We start from the raw sequence: 14,435 nt of genomic DNA, 5'->3' as shown, positions 1-14,435 counted from the left end.
CAGCGACTGCTGCTAGACTCATCCACCTTACCAACCGACCAGCGACTGCTGCTAGACTCATCCACCTTACCAACCGATCAGCGACTGCTGCTAGACTCATACACCTTACCAACCGATCAGCGACTGCTGCTAGACTCATCCACCTTACTGACCGATCAGCGACTGCTGCTAGACTCATCCACCTTACCAACCGATTAGCGACTGCTGCTAGACTCATCCACCTTACCAACCGATCAGCGACTGCTGCTAGACTCATACACCTTACCGACCGATCAGCGACTGCTGCTAGACTCATACACCTTACCGACCGATCAGCGACTGCTGCTAGACTCATCCACCTTACCAACCGATTAGCGACTGCTGCTAGACTCATACACCTTACCGACCGATCAGCGACTGCTGCTAGACTCATACACCTTACCGACCGATCAGCGACTGCTGCTAGACTCATACACCTTACCAACCGATCAGCGACTGCTGCTAGACTCATCCAACTTACCAACCGATCAGCGACTGCTGCTAGACTCATACACCTTACCAACCGATCAGCGACTGCTGCTAGACTAATACACCTTACCAACCGATCAGCGACTGCTGCTAGACTCATCCACCTTACCAACCGACCAGCGACTGCTGCTAGACTCATCCACCTTACCAACCGATCAGCGACTGCTGCTAGACTCATACACCTTACCGACCGATCAGCGACTGCTGCTAGACTCATACACCTTACCGACCGATCAGCGACTGCTGCTAGACTCATCCACCTTACCAACCGATTAGCGACTGCTGCTAGACTCATCCACCTTACCAACCGATCAGCGACTGCTGCTAGACTCATACACCTTACCGACCGATCAGCGACTGCTGCTAGACTCATACACCTTACCAACCGATTAGCGACTGCTGCTAGACTCATACACCTTACCGACCGATCAGCGACTGCTGCTAGACTCATACACCTTACCGACCGATCAGCGACTGCTGCTAGACTCATCCACCTTACCAACCGACCAGCGACTGCTGCTAGACTCATCCACCTTACCAACCGATCAGCGACTGCTGCTAGACTCATACACCTTACCAACCGATCAGCGACTGCTGCTAGACTCATACACCTTACCAACCGACCAGCGACTGCTGCTAGACTCATCCACCTTACCAAACGATCAGCGACTGCTGCTAGACTCATCCACCTTACCAACCGACCAGCGACTGCTGCTAGACTCATACACCTTACCGACCGATCAGCGACTGCTGCTAGACTCATACACCTTACCGACCGATCAGCGACTGCTGCTAGACTCATCCACCTTACCAACCGATTAGCGACTGCTGTTAGACTCATCCACCTTACCAACCGATCAGCGACTGCTGCTAGACTCATACACCTTACCGACCGATCAGCGACTGCTGCTAGACTCATACACCTTACCGACCGATCAGCGACTGCTGCTAGACTCATCCACCTTACCAACCGATTAGCGACTGCTGCTAGACTCATACACCTTACCGACCGATCAGCGACTGCTGCTAGACTCATACACCTTACCGACCGATCAGCGACTGCTGCTAGACTCATCCACCTTACCAACCGACCAGCGACTGCTGCTAGACTCATCCACCTTACCAACCGACCAGAGACTGCTGCTAGACTCATACACCTTACCAACCGATCAGCGACTGCTGCTAGACTCATACACCTTACCAACCAACCAGCGACTGCTGCCCCTCTCTGCCAATCCCTTCACTGGCTTCCACTAACCCAACGTATAAAATTCAAAATACTAATTACAGCTTACAAAGCCATCCACAACACTGCCCCTAGCTACATCACCAACCTCATCTACCGATATCGCTCAAATCGCCCACTCCGCTCCTCCCATGATATCTTCCTTTCTAGCTCCCTCATCACCTCCTCCCACGCTCGCCTCCAGGACTTCTCCAGAGCCTCTCCCATCCTCTGGAACTCCCTACCACAGCATGTCCGGACAGCCCCCACCCTGTCAGCCTTTAGGTGATCTTTGAAAACTCACTTCTTCAAGGAAGCCTACCCCACCTCCACCTAAGAACTGTACTTGAATCACCTCCATTAGATCATTCCCCGCAGCTATCACCTTTTGTATCACCTCCCCCTTCCTTTAGATTGTAAGCTCCACGAGCCGGGCCCTCCTATTCCTTCTGTACTGAAATGTATTGTAATTTTACTGTCTCCCTTGTATTGTAAAGCGCTGCGCAAACTGTTGGCGCTATATAAATCCTATATAATAATAATAATATAGCAGAGAGACAGTACACTTCTTGGATGTACACACATCTTAGAATGTAGCATGACAAAAATAGACAAAAAAAAAAACAAAACTTGTATCAGCATTTGAAAAACCGCCGCGTAAATACCATGTGACATGAAAATTTGCAGGAATCAGTGTATGGGGGTACGGTATGGGCTAGCCTGCGGTGCAGCACAACAGCTTACAATCTTACACAAATCTACAGTATTCTCTCTCCCATAACTGGTCCTGTAGCACATGCCTGAGTATTCCTTCTGAGCAAAACGCCAGTCTGGCTTGAGTTTGTGGGATTTTATCAGCTCTCCAATGTGAAATGTCACTTTAAGTTGGGAGTCCTTCCAATGATCAGTAACAACACTTGTGGCCTGACACAAACAGACACCCTAACTAACTAACTATAGGCCTGTCTCAGTCTCAAGGCGCCAACACTGAAATAAGGTGCGTGCACGATCTTACCAACCCGGGTCTGTTTTGCATCCGCTGGTAACTCTGAATAGAACAAATGTCTCTCCAACAAGCATGCGGTCTCGCCGTATATGTTGCTTAGTTCCTCTGCTCTCATCAGCTTTCCTGGCAGCAATCTCATCAACATTCCTGGCAGCAATCTCATCAGCTTCACTTAGCTGCAGCTCTGGTTATGGAGGGACACTTTCACACCTGGATGTCATCAGATTCTCAGCTCATAGGGCCTCTTATTTACCATGCTCCAAAACATGGCTTCTCTCTCTCCTCCCTGTTCTCTCCAACTCTGTGTGCAAAAAACCCCACTTCTTCATGAATATACAAATATCTATGCAGTCTGAGGCTGTGTTAGAAAAACAGTGACATGTTGTGGCTAAACCGCAGAATGTCAGTCAAAACATGAATTTACTTCCACACAAACAGTGTTCAAACAATGAGAGCTGTTTCCCCATCTTACAGATATGTGGCACTGATGGAAACTGATAGATGGCACTGATGGGCACTGACAGGCATCACTGATGAGCACTGATATGTGGCACTGATGGGTATTGATAGGTGGCACTTATGGGCACTGACAGGCATCACTGAGCACTGATGGGTATTGATAGGTGGCACTGATGGGCACTGATTGGCACTGACAGGCATCACTGATGAGCACTGAAATGTGGCACTGATGGGTATTGATAGGTGGCACTTATGGGCACTGACAGGCATCACTGATGAGCACTGATATGTGGCACTGATGGGTATTGATAGGTGGCACTGATGGGCACTGACAGGCATCATTGATGAGCACTGATGGGTAGTGATAGGTGGCACTGATGGGAATTGATAGGTGGCACTGATGGGCTCTGACAGGCATCACTGATGAGCACTGATATGTGGCATTGATGGGTACTAATAGATTTCACTAATCAGGAGGCACTGACAGGCATCACTGATGGGCACTGATAGGCAGCATTGATGGACACTGAGAGGCAGCACTTATGGACACTGAAAGGCAGCATATATGGGCACTGATGGGGCTGAACTGATAATCGGGACCCTGATTATCAGTGTAGGTGTCTCCTCTTAAGACTACCTCTTATCATCTCTCCTCACGTGCTAGCAGCATGAGGAGAGGACTGTTTACATGTGATCAGCTGTGATTGGGCACAGCTGATCACATGGTAAAGAGCCTACGCCATCGGCCCTTTACTGCGGTTGGTGCTCCACCACCAATCATAGCGCATGTGCACGTCTAGAGTGAGAGGACGTCATATGACGTCCTCCCGGAACAAGAGAGCTCCTGCCCGTCATTTGTCAATACATCGGACGGGAGGCAGTTAAATGAAAATCTTTAGTTCCTCTTGTTGTAAATGTTGTTTGCAAAGTAGAAGTGACTTTAAAAATAGCAAAGTTTCTAAATAACTTTTGTGCTTTAATATTACCGGGAAGTTTTGCTGTCCCCCCCCCCCCCCTTGTTGCCTGTTGCGGAGAATTCTGGAGCAGATGGAGGTGGTGGGTGTCATATTTTTTGTAATAAATGTTGTAATATTGACTTTGTGTTCTGGTGTCGTTGCAGCTGCAGAATATTCCAGCAGTGGAACAGATGTCATAGTGATCTCAAGTAAGTCTGTCCTGATATGACGTGGAACCAGATGTCGGGAAAGCTGAATATGGACGGATTTATCTCACGTCACATGATAATCTGCAAGGGGGTTCAGAACAAACAGCGTCCGAGAGGAAAAAAGTCTGATTCTCACGTACGGCTTCTGTACCTCTCAGCTGTACTCAGTATCTTCAATTCGCTTCAGGATCAGGAATGATAAATGATGGCGGGCTTTGTATTTGTAGAAAATTATATATAAGAAAATATACAGTATCTCCCAGAAGTGAGTCTCCCCCCTCCCCCGGGCTGTATACTATATATATATATATATATATATATATATACAGCATCTCCCAGAAGTAAGTCTCCCCCCTCCCCCGGACTGTATACAATGTATATATATACAGTATCTCCCAGAAGTGAGTCCCCCCTCCCCCGGACTGTATACAATGTGTATATATATATATATATATATATATATACAGTATCTCCCAGAAGTGAGTCCCCCCCTCCCCCGGACTGTATACAATGTATATATATATATATATATATATACAGTATCTCCCAGAAGTGAGTCCCCCCTCCCCCGGACTGTATACAATGTATATATATATATATATATATATATATATATATATATACAGTATCTCCCAGAAGTGAGATACAATGTATATATATATATATATAAATATATATATATATATACAGTATCTCCCAGAAGTGAGTCCCCCCTCCCCTGGACTGTATACAATGTATATATATATATATATATATATATATATATATATATATATACAGTATCTCCCAGAAGTGAGTCCCCCCTCCCCTGGACTGTATACAATGTATATATATATATATATATATATATATATATACAGTATCTCCCAGAAGTGAGTCCCCCCTCCCCCGGACTGTATACAATGTATATATATATATATATATATATATATATATATATATACAGTATCTCCCAGAAGTGAATCCCCCCTCCCCTTGGCTGTATACAATGTATATATATATGTATATATATATATATATATATATATATATACAGCATCTCCCAGAAGTGAGTCTCCCCCCTCCCCTGTATATATATACAGTGAGGAACAGAAGTATTTGAACACTCTGCGATTTTGCAAGTTCTCCCACTTAGAAATCATGGAGGGGTCTGACATTCACATTGTAGGTGCATTCCCACTCTGAGAGACAGAATTTAAAAAAAATCAGGAAATCCCATTGTATGATTTGTAAAGAATGTATTCTTCTCGCACTGCTGAACAGAAGTATTTGAACCCCTGAGAAGATCCGTGTTAATATTTGGTACAGAAGCCTTTGTTTGCGATTACAGAGGTCAAACGTTTCCTGTAGTTCTTGACCAGGTTTGCACTGCAACAGGGATTTTGGCCGACTCCTCCACACAGATCTCCTCTAGATCTGTCAGGTTTCGGGGCTGTCGCTGAGCAACACGGAGTTTCAGCTCCCTCCAAAGATGTTCTATTGGATTTAGGTCTGGAGACTGGCTAGGCCACTCCAGAACCTTGATATGCTTCTTACGGAGCCACTCCTTGGTTATCCTGGCTGTGTGCTTCGGGTCGTTGTCATGTTGGAAGACCCAGCCACGACCGTTCTTCAAAGCTCTGACTGAGGGAAGGAGGTTGTTGCTCAAAATCTCACAATAAATGGCCCCATTCATCCTCTCCTTAATACAGCGCAGTCGTCCTGTCCCCTTCGCAGAAAAGCACTTCCAAAGCATGATGTTACCACCCCCATGCTTCACAGTAGGGATGGTGTTCTTGGGATGCAACTCATCCTTCTTTTTCCTCCAAACACGATGAGTGAAGTTTGCTTTGTTTGCTTTGTTTGAAAAATTGCTCCAACAGTTGATCTATTTTCACCAAGCTGCTTGGCAATTGCCCCGTAGCCCTTTCCAGCCTTGTGGAGGTCCATAATTTTGTCTCAGGTGTCTTTTGACAGCTCTTTGATCTTGCCCATGGTAGTAGTTGGTGTCTGACTGATTGTGGGGTGTACAGGTGTCTTTAAAGAGCTCAAACAGGTGCTACTAAGTTAGATTAATGAGTAGAGTAGAGGTGGACTTTTTAACCACTTCCTGTCTGGACACTTTTACCCCCTTCCTGTCCAGGGCAATTTTTAGCTTTCAGCGCTATCACACTTTGAATGACAATTGCGCGGTCATGCAACACTGTACCCATATGAATTTTTTACCATTTTTTTTAGACAGATAAAGCTTTAATTTGGTGGTATTTATTCACCGCTGGGATTTTTATTTTTTTTACTATGTAAATGAAAAAGTCCAAAAATTTTGAAAAAAAGTGTTTTTTTTAATAAGATTTTGCAAATAAATAATATTTCATCATAAATCTTGGCCAAAATTTATTCTGTTATTTTTTTAGTAAAAAAAAAAAAAATCCAAATTAGTTTATAACCAAAAATTATAATTTTTAAACATTTTTTTTTACATTTTTATTTTATTTTTTTATATTAATATTTTTTATTTATTTATTTATTTTTTTACATACTGTCACCCTAGCAGTACAGTGTCACCATGGTGACACTGTACTACTTGTGGGGGGTGATGAAGATTTTTTTTTTTTTTTACACTGATTGCTTTTACACCCATATAGGATGTAAATGCAATCATTTCTCTTTCTCTCTGTCTGCATTCTTGCAGTCATTGAGAATTACTGAGTGAGCTGTGATTGGTCAAAGCTTGTCACATGGTAGAAGCCTGTTGTGAATAGCCCTGTACCATGTGACCTCTGTGATCATTCACAGATTTCACACATAGTAAGCAATGATGTCACAAGTGACATCTTGCTTACTACTTTGCATGTGATCACTGATTCGCCAATCAGTGATCACATGATCGGGACCTCGTACAGAGGTCCCGTCCGACGATCGGTGTTTCACTGTGTCCGGAGGACACAGCGGGCACCGGATTGCGGTGGTGCGCGCTCCCAGGGAGCGCGCACAGCTAGAAAAGGCGGGTGCCGTTTATGAACGGCAACCCGCCCCTGGACTGCCACCGCCCTGCCGTTTATAAACAGCAGGCGGACGGCAAGAGGTTAAAGGCGCAGTAACAGGTCTTTGAGAGCCAGAATTCTTGCTGTTTCTTAGGTGTTCAAATACTTCTGTTCAGCAGTGCAAGACAAATACATTCTTTACAAATCATACAATGTGATTTCCTGAATTGTTTTTTTAATTCTGTCTCTCTGAGTGGGAATGCACCTACAGTGTGAATTTCACACCCCTCCATGATTTCTGAATGGGAGAACTTGCAAAATTGCAGGGTGTTCAAATACTTCTGTTCCTCACTGTATATACAGTATCTGCCAGAAGTGAGTCCCCCCCCCCTCACATTCATGTAAATATTTGAATCTCTCTTTTCATATGACAACACTGAAGAAATACAGGTGAAACTCGAAAAATGAGAATATGGTGCAAAAGTTCATTTATTTCAGTGCAGCAACTTAAAAGGTGAAACTAATATATGAGACTCATTACATGCAAAGCAAGATAGTTCAAGCCGTGATTTGTCATCATTGTGATGATTATGGCTTACAGCTCATGAAAACCCCAAATCCACAATCTCAGAAAATGAGAATATTCCATGCAATCAATAAAACACGGATTGTACATAGAACAATATCGGACCTCTGAAAAGTAGAAGCATGCATATGTACTCAGTACTTGGTTTGGGCCCCTTTTGCAGCAATTACTGCCTCAATGCGGTGTGGCATGGAAGCTATCAGCCTGTGGCACTGCTGAGGTGTTATGGAAGACCAGGATGCTTCAATAGCGGCCTTCAGCTCTTCTGCATTGTTTGGTCTGATGTCTCTCATCTTTCTCTTGGCAATGCCCCATAGATTCTCTATGGGGTTCAGGTCAGGCGAGTTTGCTGGCCAATCAAGCACAGTAATCCCACGGTCATTGAACCAGGTTTTGGTGGTTTGGTAGTGTGGGAGGTGCCAAGTCCTGCTGGAAAATGAAGTCAGCATCCCCATAAAGCTCATCTGTGGAAGGAAGCATGAAGTGCTCCAAAATCTCCTGGTAGACGGCTGCGGTGACCCTGGACTTAATGAAGCACAGTGGACCAACACCAGCAGATGACATGGCTCCCCAAATCAACACAGACTGTGGAAACTTCACACTGGACTTCAAGCATTGTATACAGTCCAGGGGAGGGGTGGACTCACTTCTGGGAGATACTATACACAGAGGATCAGTTCCCGTAATTGCCCCCCTCCCCGCATACCGGTCACCCTCCCTGCCCACATCCAATTCTCCCTGCTGCCTGGGCCCCATCCAGGAGAACTGGTGGTACCCCCTTCTCACAACAGCCTTGTACCATGTGACAAGTTGCGACCAATCACAGCTCACAGAGTATTTTTCAATGGCTGCAAGAATGCAGCCAGAGGGAAGAAGTGATTGCTTTTACAGCCTTTATGGGTGTAAAAGCAATCAGTGTAAAAAAATAAATATTCATCACCCCCCACAAGTAGTGCAGTGTCACTATGGTGACACTGTACTGCTAGGGTGACAGTATGTTAAAAAATATATATACAGTGGGAAAAAAAGTATTTAGTCAGCCACCAATTGTGCAAGTTCTCCCACATAAAAAGATGAGAGAGGCCTGTAATTGGCATCATAGGGAGACCTCAACTATGAGAGACAAAGAGAGAAAAAAAAAATCCAGACAATCACATTGGCTGATTTGGAAAGAATTTATTTGCAAATTATGGTGCAAAATAAGTATTTGGTGAATATCGAAAGTTCATGTCCACTCCATGACCTTGAAATGCTTCTTAAGAAGCCACTCCTTCGTTGCCCGGGCGGTATGTTTAGGATCATTGTCATGTTGGAAGACCCAGCCACGTTTCATCTTCAATGCCCTTGCTGATGGAAGGAGGTTTGCACTCAAAATCTCACGATACATGGCCCCATTCATTCTATCCTGTACATGGATCAGTCATCCTGGTCCCTTTGCGGAGAAACAGCCCCAAAGCATGATGTTGCCACCCCCATGCTTCACAGTAGGTATGGTGTTCTTTGGATGCAACTCAGCATTCTCTCTCCTCCAAACACGACGAGTTATGTTTCTACCAAACAGTTCTATTTTGGTTTCATCTGACCATATGACATTCTCCCAATCCTCTTCTGGATCATCCAAATGCTCTCTAGCAAACTTCAGACAGACCCGGACATGTACTGGCTTAAGCAGGGGGACACGTCTGGCACTGCAGGATCTGAGTCCCTGGCAACGTAGTGTGTTACTGATGGTAGCCATTGTTACGTTGGTCCCAGCTCTCTGCAGGTCATTCACTAGGTCCCCCCCGTGTGGTCCTGGGATTTTTGCTCACTGTTGTTGTGATCATTTTGACCCCACAGGGTGAGATCTTGCATGGAGCCCCAGATCGAGGGAGATTATCAGTGGTCTTGTATGTCTTCCATTTTCTAATTATTGCTCCCACAGTTGATTTGTTCACACCAAGCTGCTTGCCTATTGGAGATTCAGTCTTCCCAGCCTGGTGCAGGTCTACAATTTTGTTTCTGGTGTCCTTCGACAGCTCTTTGGTCTTTACCATAGTGGTGTTTGGAGTGTGACTGTTTGAGGTTGTGGACAGGTGTCTTTTATACTGATAACAAGTTCAAACAGGTGCCATTGATACAGGTAATGAGTGCAGGACAGAGGAGCCTCTTAAAGAAGAAGGTACAGGTCTGTGAGAGCCAGAAATCTTGCTTGTTTGTAGGTGACCAAATACTTATTTTCCACCATAATTTACAAATAAATTCTTTCCAAATCAGCCAATGTGATTGTCTGGATTTTTTTTCTCATTTTGTCTCTCATAGTTGAGGTCTACCTATGATGCCAATTACAGGCCTCTCTCATCTTTTTAATTGGGAGAACTTGCACAATTGTTGGTGACTAAATACTTTTTTGCTCCACTGTATATATATAAAAAAATAAAATAAAAATGTGAAAATGTTTTTTAAAAAATTATAATTTTGGGTTATAAACTAATTTGGGTTATTTGTTTTCACTAAAAAGATAATTGAATAAATGTTGGCCAAGATTTATGAAGAAAGTTTATTTATTTGCAAAATGTTATAAGAAAAACACTTTTTTTCAACATTTTTGGACTTTTTAATTTATATAGCAAAAAAATTTAAAATCCCGGTGGTGAGTAAATACCACCAAAAAAAGTTTTATCTGTCTCAAAAATGATAAAAATGTCATATGGGTACAGTGTTGTCATTCAAAGTGTGATAGCACTGAAAGCTGAAAATTGGCCTGGACAGAAAGGGGGTAAAAGTGTCCGGACTGGAAGGGGGTAAAAGTGTCCGGACTGGAAGGGGGTAAAAGTGTCCGGACTGGAAGGGGGTGAAAGTGTCCAGACTGGAAGGGGGGGAAAGTGTCCGGACAGGAAGGAGGGGAAAGTGTCTGGACTGGAAGGGGGGGAAAGTGTCCAGACTGGAAGGGGGGGAAAGTGTCCGGACTGGAAGGGGGTAAAAATGTCCGGACAGGAAGGAGGGGAAAGTGTCTGGACTGGAAGGGGGGGAAAGTGTCCGGACTGGAAGGAGGGGAAAGTGTCCGGACTGGAAGGAGGGGAAGTGTCCGGACTGGAAGGGGGGGAAAGTGTCCGGACTGGAAGGGGGGGAAAGTGTCCGGACTGGAAGGGGGGAAAGTGTCCGGACTGGAAGGAGGGGAAAGTGTCCGGACTGGAAGGAGGGGAAAGTGTCCGGACTGGAAGGGGGGGAAAGTGTCCAGACTGGAAGGGGGTAAAAATGTCCAGACAGGAAGGAGGGGAAAGTGTCTGGACTGGAAGGGGGGGAAAGTGTCCGGACTGGAAGGAGGGGAAAGTGTCCAGACTGGAAGGGGGGGAAAGTGTCCGGACTGGAAGGGGGGGAAAGTGTCCGGACTGGAAGGGGGGGAAAGTGTCCGGACTGGAAGGAGGGGAAAGTGTCCGGACTGGAAGGAGGGGAAAGTGTCCGGACTGGAAGGGGGTAAAAGTGTCCGGAGTGGAAGGAGGGGAAAGTGTCCGGACTGGAAAGGGGGGAAAGTGTCCGGACTGGAAGGAGGGGAAAGTGTCCGGACTGGAAGGAAGGGAAAGTGTCTGGACTGGAAGGGGGGAAAGTGTCCGGACTGGAAGGGGGTAAAAGTGTCCGGATTGGAAGGAAGTGAAAGTGTCCGGGGGGAAAGTGTCCAGACTGGAAGGGGGTAAAAGTGTCCGGACTGGAAGGGGGGGAAAGTGTCCAGACTGGAAGGGGGGGGAAAGTGTCCGGATTGGAAGGAGGGGAAAGTGTCCGGACTGGAAGGGGAGGGAAGTGTCCGGACTGGAAGGAGGGGAAAGTGTCCGGACTGGAAGGAGGGGAAAGTGTCCGGACTGGAAGGAGGGGAAAGTGTCCGGACTGGAAGGGGGGGAAAGTGTCCGGACTGGAAGGAGGGGAAAGTGTCCGGACTGGAAGGAGGGGAAGTGTCCGGACTGGAAGGAGGGGAAAGTGTCCGGACTGGAAGGGGGTGAAAGTGTCCAGACTGGAAGGGGGTAAAAGTGTCCGGACTGGAAGGAGGGGAAAGTGTCTGGACTGGAAGGGGGGGAAAGTGTCCGGACTGGAAGGAGGGGAAAGTGTCCGGACTGGAAGGGGGGGAGTGTCTGGACTGGAAGGGGGGGGGAAAGTGTCCGGACTAGAAGGAGGGGAAAGTGTCCGGACTGGAAGGGGGGGAGTGTCCGGACTGGAAGGGGGGGAAAGTGTCCGGACTGGAAGGGGGTGAAAGTGTCCAGACTGGAAGGAGGGGAAAGTGTCCGGACTGGAAGGGGGTGAAAGTGTCCGGACTGGAAGGGGGTGAAAGTGTCCGGACTGGAAGGGGGTGAAAGTGTCCGGACTGGAAGGGGGGGAAAGTGTCCGGACATGAAGTGGTTAAATAAAATACAGATTTTAGGCACGATCCATCATATTTTCAATATCAATGCCAAAATGTCACCATTTCTGCCAGGGAAGGGAAATGTTTGAATCACAGCTGTATCTATATTTTATCTGTGTATATACAGTAGCTGTATACCTGGAGCTTAGCTTGAAATCCTATCTATGTCCCCTTTTTTAGGTGTCGTCATCGCTGTGATCGCGGTCCTCGTGATCCTCATCGTCGTGGTGCTCCGTTACACATGTAGACACCAGGGGACTTATTTCACCAACGAGGCCAAAGGCACGGAATTTGCTGAGAGCGCCGACGCAGCCCTAAAAAACGACCCGTCGTTGCAGGAGTCTGCAGACGAGTCGAAGAAAGAATATTTTATCTGAGAGGATGGAGAATCGTCCTCACCGCCATCAAAGTCCCATTGTGTCTTGGGGGATCACCACCAACATGCTTTTATATTCCAGTTTACATGTGGATTATGTAACTAGAATGGGGAAGGGGGGGAGGGGTTCCACTAAAGGCATGCCTCCCATCCTGTTTTTGGACAACCAACATCTGGCTTGACAGTACTTTAACGATTTGACTGAAATGACTCATTAGAACTGAAGAAGTGGCATGGAGCAGCTTTGCAATGACTTTAACATTACAGAACAAGTCCAGATAAATGTGACCAACTACTACTAGATATACCATGACCTGGATAGAATATATATAAGTGGTTAATCAGTTGGTCTGTGACCCAGGAGAGTGCGAGTTAGAACATGTCACAATACGCTAGAGTGCGATTGGCTGTGTGACTCACCACCATGAGGCTATGCTGCGGGCATTCCGGGAATTAATTTGTCACACCTTGTACTATGGTCCAGAACTATGAGGCTGAAGACTAAGGGCAGTACAGTGGCTAAGTGGCTAGCACTTCCGCCTGGGTTGTTGGTTCAAATCCCAACCACGGCACCACCTGCCTGTAGTTTGCATGTTCTCCCTGTGCCTGTGTGGGTTTCCTCCCACACTCCAAAGACATGCTGGTAGGTGAATTGGATCCTGTCTAAATTGTCCATAGTATGTGTATGCATGAATGTGAGTTAGAGACATTAGACTGTATGCCCCTTGGGGGTTAGGGACTGATGTGAATGTACATTATATATGTAAAGCGCCGGGTACATTGACGACACCATATAAGTACCTGAACTAAAAGTAATAATAAATAAACAAGGGATTGATCCGAGCATTTGCCTTTTGGGATTCCCAGAACCTAATTAAGGGGCCAGTCAACTCAAAGGTGATATTTCAGTTATTGGCACCTACTAGTATTGGGCATCACTTGGGGACGCTGGCCCTAAGATCTCTTCTCAGTGGTTCCTACTAGGGATGAGCGGAGTGACTTCAAGTGTAAGTTCACCTTTTCACAAAAAAATGAAAAGGTAAATTAACACCCTCCCCATCAAACACTCCCCCCCCCCAACCCCTGGTCCCCTCTATTTACCTCTATGGGAGGTCGTTTCATTAAAAAATAAATTTCACCTAAAATATAAGTTCACCCTTTCACATGTAGCACCCTCATAGATTAGTGAAGGTTTCTGGTAAATTGAGTTGTAATCAGTGGAGCAACAGTTGATTGTTCAGGGCTGCTCAGTGTCCCACAGGCTGCTGCTCTGATTTCTTCCCCCTGTATTCTAGAGGATTCTAGAATTATAGTGGGAGGAAGAACAGACTAAACAGCCTGAATATGTATAGGGATCCAAGTCCGAACTGCACCAATATGACCGCTGTAATTGCGAACAGTAGGGGGCGACTTGGCATGCAATTTGCAAGTCGCATGGCATGCACATCGCATGCCAAGTCGCACCCAGTGTTACTGAGGTCTTATGGAGTTGAGTTTAGGAGCTTCGGCAAAAAAATGCCAAAAGCGCCTGAACTCGAGTTTAGCAGCTGCTCGTGTACATGAAACCTGACATCCTCGGCGCAAGAAAAGTTTCAGGACTTTCACCCTCTTCCACTGTTTCCCTCCACTCCACCTCTCCTCCTCCACTCAACATGTATTGCAATGTTTTTTTTTTCTTTTTGTTTACCTTTTTTTATAAAAAATGTCTGGCTCCGCCTCCACATGCACCTCATTCGCCTTAGGGGAATGACGTGCACACTGCCCGCTGTCCCTCTT

At 46.0% G+C, this 14,435-nt stretch overlaps 1 protein-coding gene across 2 annotated transcripts in view; it reads left to right on the top strand.

Moving 5' to 3' along the window:
• LOC149462255 (glycophorin-C-like) overlaps positions 1 to 13,502 on the top strand; it is a 45,502-nt gene extending 32,000 nt beyond the window's left edge. For both annotated transcript variants that reach the window (XM_089677191.1, XM_089677192.1), the window contains 2 exons: positions 4,318 to 4,362; positions 12,464 to 13,502. In XM_089677191.1, coding sequence (XP_089533317.1) covers positions 4,318 to 4,362; positions 12,464 to 12,660 — 242 coding nt within the window. In that variant the 3' untranslated portion in view covers positions 12,661 to 13,502. The remainder of the gene's footprint in view (positions 1 to 4,317; positions 4,363 to 12,463) is intronic.
• The last annotated feature ends 933 nt before the right edge of the window (positions 13,503 to 14,435 follow it).

Source organism: Staurois parvus, unplaced genomic scaffold, assembly GCF_062004578.1.
Source record: "Staurois parvus isolate SC_StPar_1 unplaced genomic scaffold, SC_StPar_1.0 ptg000179l, whole genome shotgun sequence".
Classification (NCBI taxonomy): domain Eukaryota; kingdom Metazoa; phylum Chordata; class Amphibia; order Anura; family Ranidae; genus Staurois; species Staurois parvus.
The sequence above is the reverse complement of the archived record's forward strand: the minus strand, read 5'-3'. Positions and strand labels throughout refer to the sequence as shown.